Genomic DNA, 23,601 nt, shown 5'->3' on the forward strand with positions numbered 1-23,601 from the left:
TCTATATTTATCCGCATTATGTTTGTACACAGTCAAGACACTGAGAGGTCATGTCAACCTTTGTTTACAAAAGCCATTGTGTCACTCATAAACAAAAGCGTATTCTACTTTGTCCCCAACTGCACGTGCACAACTCCGGAGCTGTCCAAGGTTTTTCTGTATAAAAAAAAAAAAAAAAAGGATGAATCAGGATTCTTCCTGTTGTGTACTTCTGACTTGATGACATAAAAGGTACACATTTAGGAATGACGTTGGCATGGTAGCACACAAAGAAAGGATTTTTCAGTCAAAGACACGTCACTCAACTTGGTCGTTAAAACAATCCAGACTGGTGCCTTCGATTCTTTCATGGGAGTCTTAATGGCAGCCAGCGAGCAGCCACAACATTGAAAGCCGCGCCACAAGCGCCAGCTCCAAATTGCGCCATGCTGCCACACGCATCCGTCCTTTGTCGACAAGCTACAAACCTAATTGCTCACCACATTTGACGTCTTTCTATTCTTTTTTATTTGATTCCGTTCTATTCTTAGATGAGTTTTGAATGGAAAACAATCAACTCATTTGTTGTAAAACAGGAACTGAGACACTCACATGTTTGTTTTGCATGCCTTCATATGTGAATGGATCCATGTCCAAACATTGCAATGAAGGATGTCATCCTCTAAACATAAACCAAAATAAAGACATTGCCAGAAGCAATAAACAGCTTTCATAAAGATAGCGCTTATTTGTTGTATTATCTTTAGCTGTTGTGTTTTATTTGGAACGTTTAGGCAAATTCCTTTTAGGATTTGGGAGTGCTCTTCCCCGTGCCAAGGTGTTTGGGCTACATTTATTTACTCTACAATTGGTGACACATGACCTGCTATATCAACAACCTTGATACAAATAGAGCATATATACAATCAGAGAAGCTGCAAAGAGTAGAGTGCAGCATCCTCCCGTCCGTCCGTCCTTCCGCCAGCCTGTCTGCGTGCTGAGCGAATGCTACGTGACTGTTGTGTCTGCGCTCCATTCAGGGATTTCTTTTGTTTGTTTTGTTGGATCACTTTTGGGCCTCCCTGACCACATCCTCCAATTACAGAGTACAGCTGCTACACTTTTAGTTTACATTACAATTATTTTTTTATAAGTTTGAAATTTGATCCCCCCCCCCCCCCCAAAAAAAACACAATTTACTGCAACTGCCCATACACAATGTTGTCCATGAATTAAATATTTGAGGTGCAAAATGTGTTTTCTCTGACATACCGTTTGGCCACTGTGGTGCATTGACATTTTTTCTTGGCGTGGCAGCCAAATACCAACAAATAGGGCAACCCTTTTAGTCTGCCTTAAATGTTGAAGCGCACATCATTATCCCCATTCCAGGTCCATGAATAAAGCAAGCCTGATCCAAAATAGGCTCCATGTGTGCTTCAATCAATGCGTGCAGGAATGCAGGAAGTGCTGCTCAAACAATGAACGCTTTACTGCTGCGACCATAAAACAATAGCACGCCTTTCAATGGAAGCAAATGCAGTTTTAATCGGACAGAGCATTATTCACCATCAAGCAACTAAAAATCCCAAGCAAGTATTTTCAAATTGCTCTCTTGGGGTTGGCTGGCTGGCTGTCTGTGTGGATCCGACAGTTCTCCTATGATATTTGGGGCATCTTCTCCCCCTCTTTTGCCGTCTGTCTGCTTCTAACCCTACGTGACCGGACCAGAGTCCGTCAGTGCCAACGGAGGCCGCCATGGCGCAGATAACGCTAACTAGCTTCCTGCTATTACTGCTAATTGCCCCACAGCCCGGAATTCAGCAGACACCCTGGGTGGGTCGTGACTCTGAGTGTGTGTGTGTGTGCGCGTGTGGTTGAGTTCTCGTGTGTGTTTATTGGCTAATTAATTTCTTTGAAACAATATGAATGAGAAAATCCAAGTGGAATCCAAATGATGAAGTATTACAAGTTGATTTTGTTTTACAAGCAAGGAGGAAAATGGAGAAAAATGCTCTCACCTCATAATAAATCCACACCTATGAGGGTGTGACATGACATCTTGGATTCCACTATGACTGACACCATCCCCCAATTTTTAACATTGCTCCAAATGCAGTGTCTGAAAAAGAGCAAGAAAAGTCCAATATTGACATTGTTGGTGAACACAAAGTTGTGCGTCATGCATAATGCGGCGGTGGGCGGTGTACACATGCTCTACACATTTCACGTTATCAACTTATCGTATTCTATATGACCCTGGGGAGGGAACGCGGCGGCCTGTACGTATCAAACAAAGGCATCAAAGACACACGGGCAATTTAGCAAATGAGCGCGACAATGAGGCTGAAACGTATGTTTCGCAGACGGTGGATGAATGACGCTATTTCCCACGCCCGCCATCGCCCACGAGACAGGATGTCTTTATGTAATCGTGGGATGGATCCCACTTTGAGCGTCTAGCCATTTTCTTTACTGCGTTTTGAAGGGGTTAAGGAACAAAAGTCGTTTGTAAACATTGTTGAAATCGTGCAATTGCAAATGGTTCCATTTGAAAATAATCCCAGAGAAACCTGTTGTAAACAAACCAACGGAGTGATCAAAACATTTTGTTGGCCTAAAGTAAACTTTTGGAACATCAGATAAATATGAGCATGTCTCCGGGTAGACTCAAGAGGACTCGGTTAGCTGAATGATCTTTGGAGCAGTATGCGTGCTTGCGTCTGTGTGTGTGTGTGCGTACGTCTTGATGAGAGGAGGCATCAAAGAAGCCAAGCATCCTGTGGGCAACCCAGGGCAGGACCAGTGGGCGCAAGGCCGTGGCAAAGTGGGTGTCCTTGGGTAGGCACCACCAGGTCTGCAACACACTCGCATGCATGTAACACACACATGCACGCACACACTGACAAAATGGGCCTCCAGCTAATTGATTGTAATGATGTAGTGTCAGGACTCAGGGGACAGATAAGACTCACACAGGCACACACGCACACACACACACGCACACACACTCCTTGCCTCCAGTGCCACTCACAGTTGTTCAAACAAAAAAAAAAATATATATAGAATGACTTTGTCATTGTCCAAGTGATGTCGAATGAAATGAAGATATTCTACCAGGTCCTTGGTGGTGGCCGGTTGTCAGCTTGCACCAGGGCGGTTTTCACATTCCTTTCAGAGCCATGTCACTTTTAAACTGTATATAAAATTTGAGAGTTATAATTCATTGATTAAATTAATTGACTGACTCGAGACTGAGCAATGGTCATCAGTCAACAAACACTGCCAGAGTTTTTGGGTTTGTGGAAAAAAAAAGACTTCCTTCTGCATCAATGCTGGAAATAAAAAGAATGACAGTCTAAGGGAATCAAATTGTGATTGCTTCATTTTGGCATATGTTTGCCTCCTTACTGATTGATCAGAACTAGATTGAGCATTATTACAAATGAAGTGTTTTTTTCTGATACAGTAGTACAATACTGCATGTGTACTTAATTGCGTTCAGTATTTGCGTACGGGCATGTATGTCACTGAAATTCATTTTACGACGGTAAAATGTGTTCTTCTGCTGCCACCTATTGGTTGCCTATGGAAGCCAATTTTCGCCAGTTATCGCTTTGATTTAAGTGTGTGAGCTTAACTGCTTATCGTTATATTGGCATGCATTTCAATACTGTATCCATCCACATTACAAAAGCCCTGCACTAAAAAGTTTGACATTCAATTGTTGACTTATACATTTGACATTCATTTATTCTGCCACTTTGACAAATACGATTGTGGGACTAAATAAAAAAGTAAAAAAGCCAAACAAGTAGTTACTGAAAATCATTTAATGCAGCAACTGGTCAGGGATAATATAGTTCTTGTATTGGTTGCCATTAGACTTTTAGACTGCCATGAGTACGCAAGGAAAAGGACTTTTGAGGATTCCGTAACTTACTTGTGAATGTGCAACTATGACATTTCTACGTTTGTTACATCTGCTACGTCAAGCATGGTCATCTAAGTTCCATGGCAGGGTGAAGCGCGCCCCCTCCAGCTCCTTGTAAATCACCGAGGAGAAGTGGGCCAGTTGCTTTGAACTAAAGTGGTTTTTCCAGTCTCCAACAACACCTAAAGCACAGACAAAAACAAGGAATCCAGTTAGACAATGCAAAGAAGAATACACCATAGAGTTGGCAATTGCAGGTCGTATTTTTTTCCCACCATCATCATCCATGGCCAGTTGCCTCACCTTTCCTAAGGAACTGCGACTTGTCAGAGTCCATGTATATCTTGGGGACCAAACTGAAATTGGACATAATGTTGGCTTGCATCGACTTGAAAGAAGAATGGTTGGCTATCTTCTCGATGATGTCGTCATTCAGGTTCTTTCCCAGAAAATTGGACATAAGCCGTAGCGCTGCAGGAAGATCCTGCAAGGTATGAGTGTTTCTTCATGAATCCTTCAAGTGTGTGTGTGTGTGTGTGTGTGTGTGTGTGTACAGCAGAGGGAGGATTGATGATACAGAAAGCCTATTTACTTGAATCATTTGCTCATATGTGATAAACATAATTCTGTCTCCCAGGTCTGCTTGCCTCCAGCTCTTGACATGGTCGGTCCATTTGCCAAACATCACTGTAGACAGACAACACACACAATCATCAAGGGATACACCTATTTGGTCCAAAACATACAAACAATCTGACCTTATTATTTCTATTATGATTATTTCTTTTGACAAAAGGATTGTTTTTCAAAGGTAACCTCTGCCTTCCAGGAACTTGTCGATAAATTCATCCCAGGTTCCAGGGTCTTCGAGGAAAGTGGCCATTTGGTGGAAGTAATAGGAAGACACAACGACATCCTTGGGGTTCCTCATTACATAGATCACCTGACGGAGGGGGTCGAATGAGTTCAAGCCAGGATGAGCAAGAAGATACAGCACTACTGACCTTGGCTTTGGAGGAGAAGAAGGACTGCGGCATGAGTTGGTAAGGAAAATGTGTGACCAGTGCTCGTGGAGAAGTCAATTGATCCACAACGACTTGTAATCTTTTCTCCTCCAGCCAGGGAACTCGATCCCAGTTGGGAATGGTTTGGATGGGTGTCAAGTCCCCACCATTGAGTACCAGCGGGAGGATCTCTTGCATCCAGATTGTACCTGCAGACGAGACAATGCACATGTATATACATTGTGGGACAAACGTTGTAGCATTTTAATCGTAATTTGTGATTGTCCTTTCGTATGCATGATAAATGTAGACTATCGAAAAGGAACAAGACGAGAAAGATCACACTGATCAGAGCACAGGAGGGGAGAGGAGGGGAGGGGCGAGCACACAGACACGCCAACCCAAACTATGACAACATTAAAACAAGGAAACGAACTGTGACAGATACATTTCATATACTTCCAAGAATTTCTTTTCCTCTCTGTCCAAACCTCCACTTATTTTGATAGCATAACTTGCCTTTTTTTTTTAATGCCACCTGACCTTAGTGCTTATTTTTAGCTACTTGGACTGCACCATCATTGAACATTTAGTCCTGCACGTATTTGCATTGACTCCATCCATATTGCCGCAAATCGTCTCAATCTTAAAGGACAAAGTCGAGAATCCATGACTAGTGTGGAAGGAATATCATCCTAACCGTCCGCAGGCGACTCAATCAACACTGACCTGACTTTGGGTACGTGACGGCGATGACGTCATCGTCTTTAAAAGTGAAATCCTGTGCAAAAAATGTCAGGCTTTCTTGAGAGTGGGTTTCCTTTGGCAACATAAGTCCATGGCGCAAAATATACAAGTCTTCTGCAGACATTGTGTATGTTCTTCCAACTATCCAGGGACGAGCCAGGCGGATCCGCTGAGACGTTCACGTCCGCGTAAATACGTCAATACACTTGACCAAGTTGGGCTTTTCAAGATATTTCAGACAAGCCTTCACGTGTATGGTTGTTTTCGGAAGCTCAAAAAGTTAATACCAACAACCAAGGTAAACAAGGAAACGACAAAAGTATACACATGACTTAAAAATATGCAAAGGTCCGAGGGTACGGGAAGTAAGCACAGAACTTCCCAGCTACCGCCAATCAAATGGAATGTGCCCGGGGGGGTGCAGAATAACGCAACATTTAACAAATTACATTTTTGTGGTGCTTTGAGGGTGTTATCAGTTGTAAAACAACACGTTCTCCTACCATTGAAATACAAAGTATGCGTAAAGATGTTCATTGATTGGACGCAAAGTTCAAATGTCCAGGTAGGTCCATTCTGCCCCTACCAATAATTAAGTCATGTTGCAATTTATCACATTAAGTTTCAGACTTACAACAACTCCTCCATGTTCTTCAAAAGGGAACTCAAAAGAGAAAATGGTGAAAATAAATACTGTGGGTTCATCAATGTACCTGATTTGGGATATGTCACAGAAAAGACATCGGTGTCCTCCACAGAGAAATGTTCTGCATATCTCAAGCTCTCCTCGGAGTGTGCCCCGGGTGGCAGGGCCAGGCCTTGGTACTTGATGTAGTCCTGCCAGGACATAGCGACTGGAGCTCTGCTGTAGGACAGTCACGCTTTCCTCCTTAAGGTAGACGTCAGCTGACAGGGATGGACCACTTCCTCCCATTTGGAGTAATTGCAGTTTGCTGATTTTTCAGGAGTACAGGAATCAGTCAAATGTATGATGCAGCATTTGGAGGAGAAAAAAAAAATCATATTGGATTGGACTTGAGTGGTCGTCATGATGCCAAGTGACACACATTGTTAAGACGGTTTCCAATGTCGGTCAGGTCAGCATTTTTAAAACCTTTATACGATTGATTTATTACAATAAGAATAATCCTTATTTGCATGGAAAAGATTGGCAGACAGCCTGCAGCTTGAGATGGTGGCCCTCTGCTGCCAGATCATACTTATTCAATTGACTGTGGAATGTGCAAGGCATTAGTGTTGGCTAGTGTATCAACAGAGAAAGCAATGTGTGGCATATTAGCAAACAGTCGTGAGCATTGACGGACGGACGGACGGACGGACGGACGGGTCCAACTCCACTATAGAGATGCAACTCATCTTGTGGCAGCTTTTAAAAATCTGCAGTAAGAATTTGCCTCTTTTGGAGATTCATTCATCGGGCCCTTTCCAACTTGGATCAGCGGTTTATATATATCTCATAGAAATGTCATCTTGCATCTTCCACCAAGACTACAATCTAGCAAGTGGAGTCGAGGAAGAACCACAAAAGCATCATTTCTTCTTTTGAAACACGTCAAACAGTGACATTTAAGAAACTATGGCTACGCGTCGAATAAATGACCAGGGATACCTCTGTTAGTCGTAAAACATTTATCACATACAGATCAAAATTTGTCTCAATTATTCTCACTTCTTCTCAGATCATGACATGCATGTCAAAGTCGGAAAATGACATTTCTAGTGTCCACGCTAAGCAAATATATACAGGATCAAACTGTGTTGTTAAATGAGTCATTAAAAGGTCAGAACGTTAATGTTACTTGCAACGGCTTCATTTGAGATCAAAATACAAAATAGACCATTTCACAAAATCTCAGTGTTTCAGTCGTTATAAGAGAGAATGTCTTTTCCATCGCAGGCCCACAAATTCCACAATTTGGGGAGCAAAAAAAGAAAAACCTTAGTTACTGTGCACCAAGGTGACAAAGAGAAAAAGTGAACAAAGAGAGATGGCGCCAGTCAGCACAGCTTTCACCAATAACACGGTCCAGCTGCCCAACAGGAAGGCATGGATAAACAACCTGCACACCCACATGGAAGAACAAACTTCAATCAGATGTTTTGCTCATTTCTGCAGCTCTGATGCTCTCTCTCTCTCTCTCTCTCTCTCTCTCTCTCTCTCTCTCTCTCTCTCTCTCTCTCTCTCTCTCTGTGCTCTTGTTTTGTGTACATGCAATCATGAGTGTGTTGAGGCTGCACTTACTCCATTAAGAAGGACTTGTAGACACAGAGCGCCAGCAGCACGGTAACAGGGAACCGAAAGCTTTTGGGAAGGTCGTAGCGTGTAAACATCCACACCACTGCCGCCATAGCGATATAATGTACCTGGAGACACAAAAAGAAACAAAAACACGAACATCTTTTCAGACGTTGACGTGACTGCAAAATGGAATCCTACGTTTGCGATGCCAGTGCTAATGTGAACAAGACACGAAACAGACAGGAAAAAGACACTCACCAAACTGATATTGGAGTCAAAGCTCATCTGGATATATTTCCAGTCAAACTCGATCCCTCTGGCTCCGACCCAGAGAGGAAGACATCTGACAAGCAGAACATTTGACACTGTTGATGAGCTTAAAAAAAAAAAAAGGAAATAAAAGCTTACCTTGACATGACAAGTTCGGCGGTTGCCCAGCCCATAGCGGCCACCATGATTTTGTACTCTCCTTTGCCAGCATTACGTGACATGACGAGATGGAGGCCCAACAGATCTGCAAGGTCCACCGTTGCTTTCATAAATTCCTGATACAAACACACTTGCAATTTTAAAAGAAAACAAGCACACACACATGTATGTATACCTTTGGGTAATTACATTGCATTGAGCTCATGGAAGCAATAAAGTTGGTCACTGGAGGTCACATCAACTTTTGTTTTCAAAATGATCTCATCTAGCGTATGGAGTGGCTTCATGTCACTTTGGCACTTACCCCGACAAAGTCATAAACTCCAGCTCCTCCTTCCCAGGTGGGGAAAAAAGTTGCAAGGAACAGCATCTGACAAACAATAACACCAAAAACAATTACACCAGGCTTCACATTGTTCTCATGGAGCAGTACCCAAGGGAGAAAAGTGCATCCACTAGCTTTAAGCTCGCTCACTCACTTTGCAGAGTTGGACAAAAAGGTAGGTAGCTCCAGCCTGGACACACTTCCAGAAAGCGTTGTACTCAGAACTAACAATGGGACACAATCATTATTAGTACAAGAAAATGGGACCTCCAAAGGAAGTGTCAATGTTCCCTTACCGCCTACAATATGCTCAAATAAAAGCAACAATTGCTTGTCAACATGAAGTCCTGCCATTTGTAAAATACAAAAGAGGATTGGGTAGACCCTCTCAATGCACTGACATGACTAAGCTGATTAGCAAACCCTTTTGTTTCGTAAATCTTTTCCTTCATGGACCAATATCATCATTTTACTTTCATTTTGTGGCTGTCTTAACAATAGTTGGAGATTAAAAAAAAAAGATCTACTTACAGCCCGCTGCACTTGTATGTTATAAAGTAAGGAAAATAGGCCAAAGCAAAACAATTTCCAAAATGAAACAGGGTCATGACGGCTGCTCAGATAATCCGATGGCCTGTGGAAAAAGATAGGCAGATGTGCACCGCATTCATCGTGGACTGACACAATATATATAGATAGATTCACACACACATTTTTCCAAGCAAACATTTAGCATTGATATTCGTGAAACGTCACTTACAATGAAAAATACTGGAAGGGAGAGCAGGTAGAAAGGCGACAGTCGGTACCGGAAGTTAAGGACGTGCAACAGTCAAATCCCTCCGACAGAGTTTCCGCTGGGAACCCATATCTTTCCTCAAGCTCCGTCTCCTAATTGTTTTTTATTTTTTGTGTAAAATTTGTAGTTTTGAGCTGCAATGAGATTATGTAACCAGACAAAGACCATTTAATAGAATTCGAGGCACAGTTTCATTTTCAGTTCAGCAAATTTCAAGAATGAGCCATCACCTGATTGATGGAAAGAGGAATCTTGCACACTGTGCAGAATTATTAGGCAAATTGTATTTTTGAGACTTAATTTTGTTTTTCAATAACTACAGTGCTCTCGTTCAACCAAAATGTTAATCAACCTTAGACTTGAATATTTAAGAGTGTAAACGTGAGATTCTTTCTTGGGAAAATTAACTATTAAACTATTAGTGTGCAGAATTATTATGCAGCTGAAGTAAAAATGGAAAATTTCCCTTCTCATTTATTTTCATTTGTTAAAGTGAGAATAATAAACGAACACAAAATTTACAAATTAACATTTAAAAGAAAAAAATCTGTGACCAATACAGCCACCCTTCTTTTTAGTAATGGCTCTAAAACTTGCATCCATGGGGTCTGATAACTTCTTGATGTGTTGTCGATCAGCTTTTTGCAGACCAATTATCTTGCCTCCCAGGCAAGATCATTTTGACTAGCCCGGTAAACCTTTACATGGGCCAGTTCTTAAACTACCTTACTGGTGATGGGACATCATTTCCAACTAGTGCAGTACTGGAGAAGTAATCATTTAAACATGTTAACTTAGATTTGTTGAAGTGGGAAGGGTAAGTATGGCATATTAATATTTTCCCTCATTGTGAGACAACGGCATGATCATCGTCTTCACATGATTAATCACAATTTGCGTAAATATGCAAGTAGTGGCAGTGGTAGCAAACCTCAATACCATGTCGGAGTATCCTTGAGCAAGATACTAAACCTCCACTTGCTCCTGACGGGTAAATGAGGAGGTCCGTATGATGCACTTTGAGGGCCTTAACAGGTGGAGAAGAATGCTTACCATTTGACCCAAGAAGTAGCCATGAATTTTAATGTACCCTTGTTTAAAAGACTGACTTTTTAGGTGACATGATTTGTACCAGTATCATATTGACATCATCTACATGTTCATCTGTATGTAAAGAAATGAGAGAAAGAGACAGTTTTATGGGTTTCAAGTTTTACTTTTTGTTTCATTACAGTCACTCTGCCCTTCCTCCTTCCACTGGTGATAAGCCTTGGAAATACACCAACATGGTGATGGACACAGCCAGCAGGTAACGACAGTATTGAGCCATAACAACACTTCTACAGGGAGGGGCAGGGAGCACACAGACACAAATACTGTCACCAGCCAATCAACTTATATCGTTAAAGGGAAGGACAAGATTAAATCAGAACACTGAACACATCATTTCTGCTCTCTACTTGCACAGAAGAACTAATTGCCAAGGAACTGTGGCATGATTATGACAAGGTGATGGTTGGTGCCTGTGCGGAAAAGAGAAAGGAGGAGGAGGACACCAGCATGGTGAGAGAGAGAGAGTGGTCCCTTTCTGGATGTGCTTTGGGCATCTACTTGCTGTGCATGTACAACAGCAGGTCAGCAACACGGTGGCTGTAGCCACACTCATTGTCATACCTGGAGCGCCCAACAAAGAAACGACAAGGTCAGTTCAGAGAAGCAATTGTTTTTTTCTTTGTCCGACAATTCGATCGGCAAAACACCTCACCAGGAAATGAGCTTCACAAAGTTGTCACTGAGGGAGATGCCGGCGCCAGCGTCAAAGATGGAGGAGTGGGTGTCGCCGATGAAGTCAGAGGACACCACCTGCTCAAAACAGTACAGCCAGTCAGTCAGCGCCTTCCAATGAAACGGACCATTATTTGTGTCACCTGATCCTCGGTGTAACCGAGCACTCCCTTCATGGGCCCGTGAGCAGCCTTCTTGACAGCTTCCTTAATCTGAGCATAGGATGCAGGCTTGGACAGGCGGCACGTCAGGTCCACCACGGACACGTCGGCCACGGGCACCCTGAAGGCCATGCCTGTCAGCTTACTGGAGACAATGGAAAATAAACCCCATTAGTATTCATTGGGTCACTTTGCATCACCGCACGTGTCCGTGTCCTTTACCCGTTAAGCTCGGGGATGACTTTGCCCACGGCCTTTGCGGCGCCGGTGGAGGCTGGAATGATGTTTTGGTGAGCCCCGCGGCCATCACGCCAGGCCTTGGCGCTGGGTCCGTCCACGGTCTTCTGAGTGGCGGTGTAAGCATGGACTGTAGTCTAGAAAAATCAAGAGAAATCGTTAAATGAGTAAGAATGGATATCAATGCAAGAGCAATCTTACCATGAGGGCCTCCTCAATGCCAAAGTTATCGTGAATGACTTTGGCCAGGGGGGCCAGGCAGTTGGTGGTGCACGACGCATTGCTGTTAAAACAAACTTTGATGAGCAATTGTGCGTCACGTCACGTCACAACCCTTCCGCACATTACCTGACAATGGTCATGGAGGAGGGATCGTATTTGTCCTCATTGACGCCCATGACAAACATGGGGGCGTCGGGCGACGGCGCCGACACCACCACGCGTTCGGCCCCGCCGCTGATGTGAGCCTACGGCCGCCGCGGAAAGCCTCCACGTTAGAATAAAGACATGAGACGTGCATGTACGGACTGGATGCTCGTGTACATACTGAGGCCTTCTCCGTAGAGAGGAACACTCCAGTGGACTCCACGACGTACTTGGCACCAGATTTGCCCCAGGGGATCTCAGCTGGCTTCATACTAGTCAGATAAACAAACCAAAAATATTTCATAACGACTGTCTTGTAATGATGGATAAAAACGAGAAGAGGGCGACACAAGAAAAATGAGGCCTACCACTGGAAGACAAAGATCTCCTGGCCATCTACGACGAGCTTGCCATTCTCTTCAGACACCTCACCCTTGTAACGGCCGTGAGTGGAGTCATACTTGAACATGTAGACCTATGCGCACGACATTGTTCAGTATGTACGTACGCTACCTTTGCCATCAGTGGACACACTTTGGAATCAATGATTGGACGCTTCAACATAGTTCCACATGGGCGAAAACAAAACACATGTCCATGATTGTCTCACCATGTACTGCAGGTCAATGAAGGGGTCATTGATGGCCACAACCTTGATGCCCTTCTCAAGGCAGGCTCTCAACACAAGGCGGCCGATACGGCCAAAGCTACAAAACAGAAAGAAAAACATTTTTAGTTCCCTTTCACTATGGATGCAGACTTTGATTGAGATAATAGCAGAAACGGAGATGCCTGCCATCCATCCATCCATTGCCAACCTCCTAAAAGCAAATGTGTGTTTGTAACGCACCCATTGATTCCAACGCAGAGCTGTGGCATGGTTGCTGCTTGGGGAGTGCTGGATTACCACCTGGAGTGGGGAAGAAAAAAAAGGGAGTGTTTCACTGCAGGCAGGTTTTGACAAAGACCAGAGTGGTGCTATCATGTGCACAAACATGTTTAGACAACAATGGAGCCCATGAGAAGGCAGGAAGAAATGCAGGAAGAAAGGCTTGGATAGAACCCTGCAATCAGATCAGAGCAAACAATGGCGGGCTGGCTGGCTGGCATCAATTCAGCTATGTGATCCTCCTCCTCCTCCTCCGCCATGGCTCTACTTGTTTTTTCATTTGGGTTGAGTGAGTGCAGCCACATCGTCCTGCGCTTAGTTGGGACTTGTCCTTCCACTTCAATAGAGGCCATTTGTGACTCTTACTAGACTTGCTCTGTATTAAGAAACAAATGTTTCGAAAGGCTGAATCCTTTTTGAAACTTCCAAATCTTGCTAAACCAGTAGCACAGCATTGGGACTTTAACTTTAACTCAGACAGATACCACCAGGTACTCTTAAAATGCCATGATTATGATGTCTTTATTGTAATTGTCATTTGCTTATTAGCCTGGAGCGTGGCTATTGTATGCAAGCGAGTGTTTGTCAGGTAAGTCAAGGCGCTGCAGGTTGTCCTTGACACTGCTCAGGCACCATTTTGGACTGCTGTAATCTCCTTAAGTGTTTTCACGCACGGTAGACAAGCTGTCCAACCGTTAACTCATTATGGGTACACGGAAAATAAAGATAAAACATTCCTCAAAATGGTCAAGTGAGAAAATGAATGAAGAGTATATGTGTAGAGTACGTGTTGCTACTTGTAACGCTTGAATTGAAATCTGCTGTCCACCATTTTGTGTTGCTCTGGAGGTCATTGAAGGAATATGCAAGTGTGGCTGGCTCCCTTATTTCTCTTCTCCGGTGACATCATCTTTTGTATGTTTACTAAACTCAGCAATCACCTGACCTTGTCTTGACGTTTCCTTCCTGGAGGACCCCACTCTCAATAAGTACCTTTTGAAAACAAAATGGCCTCTTTGCCGATACATGAAACACAATTGTGAGCCAGCCTAGCAACACGAGTTATAGCTGCGTCAAGCCGAGAAGATGCTGTGCATTTAAAGGGCTCGTGGAGCGCTCTCACATACCAATGTCGAATCTTTTCCTAGTTATGTTACCTCCAACTCAATCCAAGGAGCAAAGGACAGACTGATGGTGTATTCAGAACATTGGCTTGCTTGCACATGCTGCATTGGCCAGTGCACAGAGGCTGCATTGTGCAAAGCCAAATGTTGTGAACAGCAGCTTCAAATGCGCTCTTTAAATGGACATTGATTTTTCTAATGGGCTTCAGCTCTCACTCCAGAACTTTCCATCACAAAGGAGCCATTTTCATTGCTGTACATTTGCAGGCCACCAACCTATTCCTTTCTTTTGAGTGTTCTTTGTCAGGCCTGTCCACCCCCCCCCTGAGCTGTGACCCATTTAGTGAGGAAAATGGGTGAGAAGTGGAGGGGCCCCGGCTGGGAAAAGGGGGTCATGCCAAACCACATTCTGAGACTCCCAATCTAATCAGCAGGAGATACAAACGCTTTGGCAGACACACCTGGCTATTAAAACTAATGCCACTCCCAAGTTTTTTTTTTTTTCTTTCCTTTCTCTCTGGCCTATTCATACGCTCACCTTGTTTTCTATACCTCAGCCGCACCCTTTAGCCCAAAAGTACTTTTCCATTGCAGTAAGCTAGCTGGCTGTAGGCCATACGGAGCATCTCATTAGGGCATGTTTTCACTCGTGGTCCAAGTCTTTGGTGACCGTTCTGCACCAATGCACCAATATGAACTCTCACTACCTTGCCCTGCCCTGCCCGCTTTCCATTTGTCGCAAATGTCGTTGAGCTGGCAAATTCTTGTCCAATCCCCCCCTCACACATCGTCAGCACACTTTCCACTTCCTGTGGACAGCGACACACAATTAACACGTCTACTCTTTGTGTCAGTGACATGCTGGATCAGCAGCTACCAAAAAGACTTAGCTGTTGTTTGGACTTCTCGCTTGTACTGCAAATGTTTTGTCTGGCAGTTTTTTTTTTTTTTTTTCCTCGGATGCCCTCACTGAAACAACCCACCCATTTTTTTTTTTTTTTTTAATTCAGTCTCAAAACCAGCACCGAGTGAACATTGTTCCCTTGCACACCCCGTCAGGTTTTTACAATTAGGATAATGCCACACATTGATGTCCAAGTGAATGAATGCGCACATGAATAAAAGAAAGGTGCGCCTGTCAGCGGGCGCAGGATGCAATTGCAGACGTCATGTGATGACTCTGCAGCGGAGGTGCAGGTAGGCAAACACTGGCAGGCCCTCTTGAAGAAGGCTCTCAGAAAGCAGCACAAGTGCAACAACTGATTGTATTGTATGTATGATTGCGAGAATTACATTTAAAATGAGCTAATTATACGTTTTCAAATAAAAATGTGCACTGCAAATAGACTACTAATATGAAATTGTATTTCTTGCAAACATATGGACCTAATTGAGTGTGCTTAACTATCATTAAATATTCCACACACAGCCTGTGCAATGGATTCATTTAGCCCAAGTTGATCTGAAATGAGAATAAATCAGCAGCAGCAGCTCTGCATTGTCACAGCAGCTGCAGGCCTGCATTGACCTTCCCCTGTCGGAGCGATGACCTTCAGCCGTGAGACAAGGCCTGACACGACTGCATCTGTCTGCCACGCCTACCTAGTGACAGTTGTACTTCCAAGACAACCCAAACGGGGATTGCCGTTCAAGATGTTGCTTTGTGATCATTCGACGTTCAACTCATTTGTGCACTAGCATCAAACTGCAGGCTTCAAGAGCTCTTTACGCACATATTTCGACCGACCACAGCAAAATGACAATATTTGAGATCAATTCGGCGCGTTTTAAAATCATGAAAGGATTGCTGCAATCAACGGAAATATGTGGAGTCTGGTAGGTTACGTAACAAGGACGCCGTGTCACTTCCGCAAAGATGCAGCAAAAGGAAGTGGCCACCGTCACGTAGCAGTCCTGCTCCTGTCTGCTCCTGCATCACGTACGCACTATTACGCTCATCCAAACCACAGATGACACTACAAACCCCCTTTTGAATATTTAAAAAGAAAAAAAATCGAATGATACAACTACGCATGGATTAATTACGCAACACGCAGACCGGCGCAGTAACCGCATCCCCTCCCTCCCTCCCATCCTCGGGTTTATCCTCCATTCCAGAAGGAAGTTAGCTTTGCCCCAATCACAACGCAATATTTAACGCTCTTTATGTCCCCACCCATCTTCTAATATAATGAAAAGAACTAGCGATGGTATGGCGCTTCCGTGAGCATAAAAAGGACGTCGTGGCCAGCCAGGCAGGCAGCCAGGCAGGCAGGCAGACATGACACGATATCGTCGTCGTTTCTTCACAGGCCACGCTGCAAAGCGCCTCGCCCGCCCGTCTTTTCGATGACGTTACAAACGTATCGTCCATATTACACAAACATTATCGAATGTATTTTGCGTGTGGAGGAAGTCAAGCTAAAGCAGGCTTGTAGCTTACCGCAGTGAACGATGCTTCCTCGAATGAGAGAGAGTGCGCAGCTTAGTGGAGAGACTCCAGCTTTTATACGTGGCACGTGACTCGCTGAGCTGGGTTTCCCTGGCGACGTGACGTCATGCCATCCTTTGCTGCCAGCGTCCATTCTGGACGAGGCACTTTGCACACAGCCAGCCAGCCAGCCAGCCAGCCGCATGCGCAAAATACTAACAAAGATGATTATATCTGTTCCAATTGTAGATGCAATGGAACTTAATCGACGTCTTAACTGAGTGTTGTGCATTATATGAAATGTGTAAGATGACTGGAAATGAAATATCAATGCGGTGTTGTTCGTTCCATGCAGTTTATAGAAGCAATTGACTGCAGTTTGTCACGTTCTCCTGGCTTGCTCAATTGTCACGTGACACGTTTGAGCAAGGCTACGTGCAACAGGATGCGTGCGTGCGTGCGTGCAGCATGGAAAATCCCAGCAGTGCGACATCCCTTCGCTCTCGTTGTGCTCACTATTTCATTTCCAGAGAAAGAATTGGGGACAGAATTGGGAATACCCCCCCCCCCCTCCCCTATTTTTGCAATTCTAAGAGACTCAAGTGGGTCTTTAAGCAACTGAATGACTCGACTGTCTCTGAACTCGAGCGATGACGAATCAGAACTCAAATATTAAGCGATGGCGACATCTGGTGGACATGGTAAAAGCTTGCAAAGGGTTGCAATTGATTGAGGTTATTTATCAGACATGTTTCGGCTTCATCAACATTAAAGAAACAAACAGAAAGATGCAAGTCCTTTGACATATTCACATCTCTTTGATATCCAAAGTAAAAGATTTGATTCTTTTCCAAAGAATGCATACACACATGCATCTTTTGTATATTAGTCTTTTATTTATTTTGAATCCAGAGTGCAGTCATGTAAAATAGAACACTCTGTCCCTGAAAATAGTTTGCTCTCCTCTCTTAAAATATATGAACTTCTTGATACTTCTGCACATTTCATTTTTTAAATTAACGTGAGTCGATGAATACATTCAGAGCAGGACACAGACATGACCTTAATATTCATTTGTCATAGCTTCCAAATGGGCGCCACAATCAGCCATAAGAACACATTGCACACTTGAAAATAAAAGCACGGCCAATTTGAAGTAGTGTGCTATTAAACAGAAAACTCATCTCATTTTGGAAATAGTTCAGACAATATTCTGTTCATTCAATAGACAGTGATTGAAATGAGTGAAAACTGTACAACACATTCTTCAGCCTTCTGACACGAGTTGATTAAATACTTTCCTTTTTGTCATGTTTTACAAATCAAAGTGTTATGCCATGGATGAGTCATCATTTTTTTTATGTTTTATTTTAGATGTACTGCTGAAGTTTCTGGAGCACATTTCAGAATGGAAGGATTTTTTTTTCTATAAAGAAAAATGGCTTCATGGCACATTCATTCAAGGCATAGATAAAAAAAATTCAACCTACTTTACAGGATATTCAAAAGACATAATGGCGATATTAATGGGGTCTACCTGTTCCCGCCAATCATGTTTTACAACAAACAAGAGCGCAGCCTTAACGGAACAAATTGCATGTGTTTGGGGAGTTCTTTTTCCATCTTATGAATTATGATGTAAAAATGCAAAACAGTATTAAAACTAGGTTAGTGGTTTTAGGCACAAATGAACATTCCATCCACATTAAAGGAGACGGCCAGGAAGTCACTTGACAATATTTTGTCCTCCAATGGCAAAGAAATGCTTACGGCACATTTTTTGTACAGCAGTCTGACCGATATGCTCACAACTACCATAAAAAATGACGTCATTGGAATAGGCAAGCATTTTGAGTCCCAAACTTTGTTTGGGTGCACCATTTGCTGGAGGGTTGGTACACTTGCACAAGGGAAGAACATTTTTAGGATTCCTCATTTTGCATCTTCCACGTCATTTCAATCTTACAGCCAGTGCAATTGTTCAAGTTGAGCAGGTCAATGGGAGAAATCAAACATTTTTGTTCTGCTTTGCCGTATTATAGGCCACATATTTGTCTTGAAATAATATATTGCACATGTCATGGACGTGACAGCAAAAGACACACTAGGTACAGTCGCCACAATTTCATTTGCGTCAATGAATATTGTTGCCAAGGTTATATGGCTAGTGTGGGGATTCACACTCCATCTTATACGCACACGATAGATACTGCATGGTCTTGAAACCAGACCGTAATGTTTCATCATGACTGTCCAATGGAGTCTTGCAGCGATGAGACGGCAACGGCGGCGGCATCCTGCGGCTTTGTCATGATGTCGTGGCTGTGCCCTGCCGCCTGGGCTTGTGGGCCTTGCATGGAATGCGGGATGAGAAGGTCAGCCGTATGGGGATCCTTCATAGCCATACTGGCTCCTACCATGGCAGGATAGCTTGGATTCCTCCTCAGTCCGGTGTTCAGACCCAGCGTGGCGCTCCCAAGTCCAGGAGAGCAAAATGGAGCCAACAAAGTGCTTGCAGGCGCCATGGCGGCGGCGGCGTTGTGAGGTCCAACGGTGGTGCGGAAACTTTTCACTTTTTCCACAAGTCTGAGGTTCAACATCTCTGTTTGACCTTGGTCGTCTGACTGGCCGCCTCGCTCCCTCTCCGTCTCCCTCAGGATGATGCGCGCCGGTTTAGAGGCCAGGAACGTGTCAAAATACGGTGGGTCGTCATCGGAGGGGCTGAACAGAAAATCTTGGCAGTGGGCTGTGGATTTGGCGCAAGAACGGGGGGAATTTGGTGGCGTGGATGGCCGGAGGAGAAGGCTGTCGGGACGTTTCTTCATCAGCCCGTGGTCATTTCCCTCGACGGCGGTGGCGAAACAGGACGCGGGAAGCTCTCCTCGATCCCAGCCGCCGGGCTGGTACGGCGACGCAGAGATTCCGTGCTCCAGCAGGAGGCGTCCCAGCCCTAGCGAGCTGCTGGTGACCTTAGTGGAGTCTCGAAGGTTGGTGGCGGATTCGGCCACGGAGAGGCGGCGCCGTGGGGTGCAGCAGGGCGTGTAGGAGGGAGCAGAGGAGACCAACGGAGTCGATGACGTGCTGCCGCTACTCTGACATGACGACAGAGCTGAGCTGGAAACACACCAGCGAAAAATGACTGCAGGGGCATGGGCGCATGGACACAAACAGGATCCATATTTGGTGTGGAAACGGAGCAAATTGAACCCATTTAGTTATCAAAGCATTCAAGTAGGAGAGCTTTCAAACTTTCCACGCACGATTGAGTTGAGTCAGGCAGCCACTCAGTAGACCGACCACTCATTTTGTGCACCATGTAACATGCTTAGATGTATTGTACTGTAAGCATCAAATCGTTGCCATTGATCAGTGCAATCAGAGTGAAAAATCACAACACAGTTAGATGTGCTCATTTTGAGTGTTCTATCCCACAGCAAGACACTGCCATGCCTTCCCTCACCCGCATGCAAGCCCGTTGCACTCATTGGCTCTGCTCTATGACAACCATATGATACAACTCCACTTCGTCTTCGTCAACGCACGATCTGCCGAGGGAGGCCAAGGAAATCACAGGGACATCTTTGTGAAAAGCGCCCGCCCGCCGCCGCCGTGATTGGACACACTGTCAAGTAAGTAAGCTTTTGTTTACCTGGAGCTCATCTGATCAGAGGGGTGGAGAATCCTGCAGGTGGTCAACGTGTAGGTGGAGCTGGTGTGCGACAGACACTTGCCTGGGAAGTTAACTATGGCAGAGAAAAGGAGAGAGAATACATGAGCAAGCATCCAAATGGAGCTACGGAAAGATTGAGGGGGAAAAAGCCCAAAGTTCACAGCAGAAACCCAAAGCAAAAGCAAAAGCAGCGTTTGTCAAGGTCAAAGTGCATCAAGAAAAAGCACAATGACACACTAACGAATATGGCCATGGGTTGGAGGAGATGTGCTGGAAATTCACCAGTAGAGCAAAGTCACAAGGTCAACTCCAATATTAACCAGTAAAGAGTGTCATGCCTTCCTGGCTTCCATCCTTCATGTGACTTGGACAGCTGCTCCATAACAACACCTGATATGTGAGCTCGCGTGACCCTGAGCAGGGCCTGAGCAGCGTCTATGTGCTGAGATAGTTTGACAGTAGTTGGGAGTTTTACATTCGACTAGATTTGTTCCCAGCACAGAAAAGGATAGAAAGGTGCATTGATTGGTCACACCATTCTGTGGACCTACACAAACGAATGCGATGGAGAAGTAACACAGGAACGGAGCAGTCCATTGCATCTCTCTACGTTCGCATATTTGAAATCCGATGAATTAAGAGACAATGTCGATGATCTTTGGAACTGCCATAGCAACAGTAGACCCCATGTCACCAGTGAGTGCAGAATCAAGCATTGCATCGGAAAGAAAAACAGGAATGACAGTACGAGTTTGGAAAGTGAAGAAATATATATATATATATATATATATATATAAAAAACAAAGTACTCGGTTTTGAAGGTGTTCAACAGCAGCACATACTGGAACTGTGTGGGATGGATGGACGGACGGACACGTGTGCAGATAAGTGACCATGCATGATGGCGGCTCACACTGGGATGTTGAGATGTCCACTATTCCCTCCCTCCCAACCCCATGGTAACCCCCCCGTGATCCAAGGTGGCCATTATTGGGGTGGGGGGGTTCTGTAACAGCAGCTAAGAGGCTACCTCACCAGGCATGTGCTCCAATGTGCCAACTTCCTTGAAGTCCACATGCCCGTTCATCATCTCAGAGGAAGAGGGGGGTGCATCTTTTGCTTGGATTGTCCCTGCTCTTTGGCAAGGCGTGCTTTCCCACTGGCTACCGGAAAGCGAAGAAGTGGAGCACTCTCCCGACAAGCCCGCCGCGCACGATTCACCGGAGAGATCGTCTTCCTCTGGCTGGTCCAGTTGCCAGCCATCCGCCTCGTGGTGCTCATGCTGCTCATGTGACAGAGTGCGGAAGCCCTTTGTGACCACGCCGGGCCGATCGTCCAGCAGAGCGCCCATGTGGGGTTGCGCCAACTGTTGCCATGCGTAGAGTGTGGCAGAACCTGCCAATGAGAGGGCGGGAGGGGGGAAAAAAAGATTTGCCATTTGCTGCCAAAAAAAGACATTGTACACTAGATGGCGCCACATAACAGAAAATGGCAAAGACTGGGATTGTCTGCCACGGCGCGGGGGGGATGAAAGGGACTCGCTCACCTTCTAGCGGCTTTACGATCTGCAGCTTCTCCGGGAGGTAGGATCTGGCGCTGAACGAGTAGCCCGTCCACATGCTCCCCAACGACGGATGCGAGCAGAGAGAGAAGAGACTCTCGGTGGGTGTCCCGGGGCCTGGGCTACATTGGCTGCCGTCTTTTTCCTCCCCTTCCAGGAAGGCCAGCTTCTTCTCCCTCTCCTCGTCAAAGAAACGTTTCTCCGAGAGGTAGTTGTCGCGGCGGAGGGACAGACGGCGCAAGGCTGTCTCCAGGTCCCGACCGCCAGGGGTGCCCGGGGTCCCCGGGGGCCGCTTGTTTGAGTCCTCGCACCTGCACCGCCAGACAATCCATCGATAAAGCGGAATTGAAAAGAGGACATTAGGACATATCGTGGATCTATACCAATATGGATGTACAACCTAAGTCATGAAATGATTGGTACCTACCCGTTATCCGGGCTCTCCGGGATGCAGCTACTTCTGTTATCCAGCGTGATTCCACTTCCTGTTTCGCTGCCGTACACCGAGTTAGAGCGAGGGGTGCCAACCCTGCTGGAGCGCCCCGAAGTGATACATGAAGACTGATTGGAGCCCGGGATGTTGAGGGGCGAGCGTTGCTGCTGCTGGCGAACAAGGTTGAGGTTCTTCACAGTCTGGAACACACGCTTGGGCTGCAGTCTAAGGTGAAAATCACACAAAAAAAAATCACAGTTGGCATTTGAGGCAAAGCCGCTTTCAAATTCTACCTTAGCTCCTCAACATCTGGGTCATCCATCTGAAGTTCTTTCCTCATGGTGCCTTCTATTTCAGCTGCCAGAGAGTCCTAGGAAGAAAAAAAGCAGTTTGTTAATGTTGCCGTGACTTCAGATATCATAACATAACATCATACCAATTGATAAAAAAAAAGAAGAAGAAAAATGATCTGCTTTTCCTTCACAGTCTTCTTGTTTACTTTGTGAAGCTCACCATTGGGAACAAGCCCAGGGAATGAAAGCGCCTCTGAGTGTTTGATGGAACGACTTTATTTCGCAGGTTTTTCAGCTCCTCTTGGGCCTCATGGAGCATCTCCATGCACTCCACATACTTGTCCTGCAACTCACGCAGCTAGCACACAGACAAAGAACGGGCCAGTTCAAAGTAAAGCTAAATATTAAACACGTCTTGTACGGGTGGGGGGGGGGCAAAGCTGACCTCAGCAGTCAGTTGTCGCTGAGCATCTTTGGCAGCTCCTAGGTGCTGTGTGAGTTCTTCATTCTCCACAGCGTGCTGTCAAATATACAAACAACCTGGTCAATAAAACGTATGATATCAAAATAGAATATTGTCAAAGTGCGCACCATCTTGGCCTTTTTCTGGAGGTCAACTATCTGGGAGAGAAGATGAGTGATCTCCTCCTGCTGTCTGGAAGCATCCTCAGACTTCCGGGCCAGCTCTTCAGCCAGAGAGGAGATTTGGACATTTGCCACACCTGGCAACGTCACAAAGACGAAATTAGCAAAGTGGTCCGTCTCACCAAACTGCTGAAATACTCACCAAGTTCTTTGACACAATCGTTGACCAGCTGTTGCTCTTTTTCTTCATAGCACAGAGTTTCTGTCTCCAAGTGGCTGGCCTAGAGCATGACAGTGGACATTCAAGCTGTCGGAGTTTTTTCAAGCGCGTGCGTGCGTGCCAACCTCAGAGCGTAGGGATTTATTTTCCTCTTCTAGATCTTTCAGTTTCTTCTGCAAGAGGTCCAGGGGGAAACAAGTCGGTGTCGACACGTTGCTCTCGCTCGCTCGCACGCTATTTAAGCACATGCATGCAAAGAATTAGCAACACTCGCTGTGTAGAAAGAGACAAATACTACATCATGGAATGAGGTGAAACCAGTTGAAATGCAGAAATAATTCCATCCTATTTATGATTTGATCCCAGAAC

At 45.0% G+C, this 23,601-nt stretch overlaps 4 protein-coding genes across 8 annotated transcripts in view; all 4 read right to left on the reverse strand.

Moving 5' to 3' along the window:
• Nucleotides 1-3,797: 3,797 nt before the first annotated feature.
• Nucleotides 3,798-6,582, reverse strand: sult2st3 (sulfotransferase family 2, cytosolic sulfotransferase 3). Of its 2 annotated transcripts, none has more exons than XM_088387296.1 (6): nt 6,378-6,582; nt 4,918-5,126; nt 4,730-4,856; nt 4,506-4,600; nt 4,217-4,397; nt 3,798-4,095 (listed from the first exon to the last, which is right to left on the reverse strand). In XM_088387296.1, exons 1-6 carry the CDS (start codon nt 6,511-6,513, stop codon nt 3,971-3,973), a joined length of 873 nt encoding a protein of 290 aa, XP_088243422.1. In that variant the 5' UTR covers nt 6,514-6,582; the 3' UTR covers nt 3,798-3,970. The 2 variants fall into 2 exon arrangements, with proteins under 2 accessions (XP_088243422.1, XP_088243421.1); XM_088387295.1 differs by lacking the exon at nt 6,378-6,582 and adding an exon at nt 5,647-5,937.
• Nucleotides 6,583-7,299: 717 nt separating this feature from the next.
• tmem147 (transmembrane protein 147) lies at nt 7,300-9,575 on the reverse strand. The gene is made up of 8 exons (XM_088387297.1): nt 9,439-9,575; nt 9,210-9,312; nt 8,833-8,902; nt 8,658-8,723; nt 8,333-8,469; nt 8,183-8,267; nt 7,928-8,049; nt 7,300-7,745 (listed from the first exon to the last, which is right to left on the reverse strand). Exons 2-8 carry the CDS (start codon nt 9,284-9,286, stop codon nt 7,625-7,627), a joined length of 678 nt encoding a protein of 225 aa, XP_088243423.1. The 5' UTR covers nt 9,287-9,312; nt 9,439-9,575; the 3' UTR covers nt 7,300-7,624.
• A 1,097-nt stretch (nt 9,576-10,672) lies between these two features.
• Nucleotides 10,673-16,590, reverse strand: gapdhs (glyceraldehyde-3-phosphate dehydrogenase, spermatogenic). The gene is made up of 11 exons (XM_088386747.1): nt 16,483-16,590; nt 12,877-12,936; nt 12,637-12,733; nt 12,395-12,501; nt 12,208-12,298; nt 12,009-12,127; nt 11,862-11,943; nt 11,646-11,797; nt 11,406-11,568; nt 11,243-11,340; nt 10,673-11,151 (listed from the first exon to the last, which is right to left on the reverse strand). Exons 2-11 carry the CDS (start codon nt 12,903-12,905, stop codon nt 11,085-11,087), a joined length of 1,005 nt encoding a protein of 334 aa, XP_088242873.1. The 5' UTR covers nt 12,906-12,936; nt 16,483-16,590; the 3' UTR covers nt 10,673-11,084.
• Nucleotides 16,591-17,344: 754 nt separating this feature from the next.
• The window catches only part of trak1a (trafficking protein, kinesin binding 1a), a 34,059-nt gene continuing 27,802 nt past the window's right edge, over nt 17,345-23,601 (reverse strand). For all 4 annotated transcript variants that reach the window (XM_088387422.1, XM_088387425.1, XM_088387423.1 and 1 more), the window contains 11 exons: nt 23,358-23,466; nt 23,215-23,293; nt 23,019-23,149; nt 22,873-22,947; nt 22,648-22,785; nt 22,428-22,504; nt 22,129-22,359; nt 21,687-22,012; nt 21,176-21,535; nt 20,120-20,213; nt 17,345-19,584 (listed from right to left, as the gene is read on the reverse strand). In XM_088387422.1, the coding sequence (XP_088243548.1) occupies nt 18,714-19,584; nt 20,120-20,213; nt 21,176-21,535; nt 21,687-22,012; nt 22,129-22,359; nt 22,428-22,504; nt 22,648-22,785; nt 22,873-22,947; nt 23,019-23,149; nt 23,215-23,293; nt 23,358-23,466 (2,491 nt within the window). In that variant the 3' untranslated portion in view covers nt 17,345-18,713. The remainder of the gene's footprint in view (nt 19,585-20,119; nt 20,214-21,175; nt 21,536-21,686; nt 22,013-22,128; nt 22,360-22,427; nt 22,505-22,647; nt 22,786-22,872; nt 22,948-23,018; nt 23,150-23,214; nt 23,294-23,357; nt 23,467-23,601) is intronic.

This window comes from Syngnathus floridae, chromosome 10 (genome assembly GCF_059516105.1).
Source record: "Syngnathus floridae isolate MCC-2025c chromosome 10, RoL_Sflo_1.0, whole genome shotgun sequence".
In the NCBI taxonomy this organism is placed as follows: Eukaryota; Metazoa; Chordata; class Actinopteri; order Syngnathiformes; family Syngnathidae; genus Syngnathus; species Syngnathus floridae.

Coding starts and splice junctions, on each gene's coding strand:
- sult2st3 (XM_088387295.1), bottom strand. CDS start 5,788: ATGTCTGCAGAAGACTTGTATATTTTGCGCCATGGACTTATGTTGCCA. Junction 4,857..4,917: donor TCTTCTCCTCCAAAGCCAAG/GTCAGTAGTGCT, acceptor CCCCTCCGTCAG/GTGATCTATGTAATGAGGAA. Junction 4,601..4,729: donor CAAGTTCCTGGAAGGCAGAG/GTTACCTTTGAA, acceptor GTCTGTCTACAG/TGATGTTTGGCAAATGGACC.
- tmem147 (XM_088387297.1), bottom strand. CDS start 9,286: ATGACCCTGTTTCATTTTGGAAATTGTTTTGCTTTGGCCTATTTTCCT. Junction 8,724..8,832: donor TTTTTGTCCAACTCTGCAAA/GTGAGTGAGCGA, acceptor ATTGTTTGTCAG/ATGCTGTTCCTTGCAACTTT. Junction 8,470..8,657: donor GAGTTTATGACTTTGTCGGG/GTAAGTGCCAAA, acceptor TGTTTGTATCAG/GAATTTATGAAAGCAACGGT.
- gapdhs (XM_088386747.1), bottom strand. CDS start 12,905: ATGCCACAGCTCTGCGTTGGAATCAATGG. Junction 12,128..12,207: donor TCTCTACGGAGAAGGCCTCA/GTATGTACACGA, acceptor CGGCGGCCGTAG/GCTCACATCAGCGGCGGGGC. Junction 11,152..11,242: donor TTTGTGAAGCTCATTTCCTG/GTGAGGTGTTTT, acceptor TGGGCGCTCCAG/GTATGACAATGAGTGTGGCT.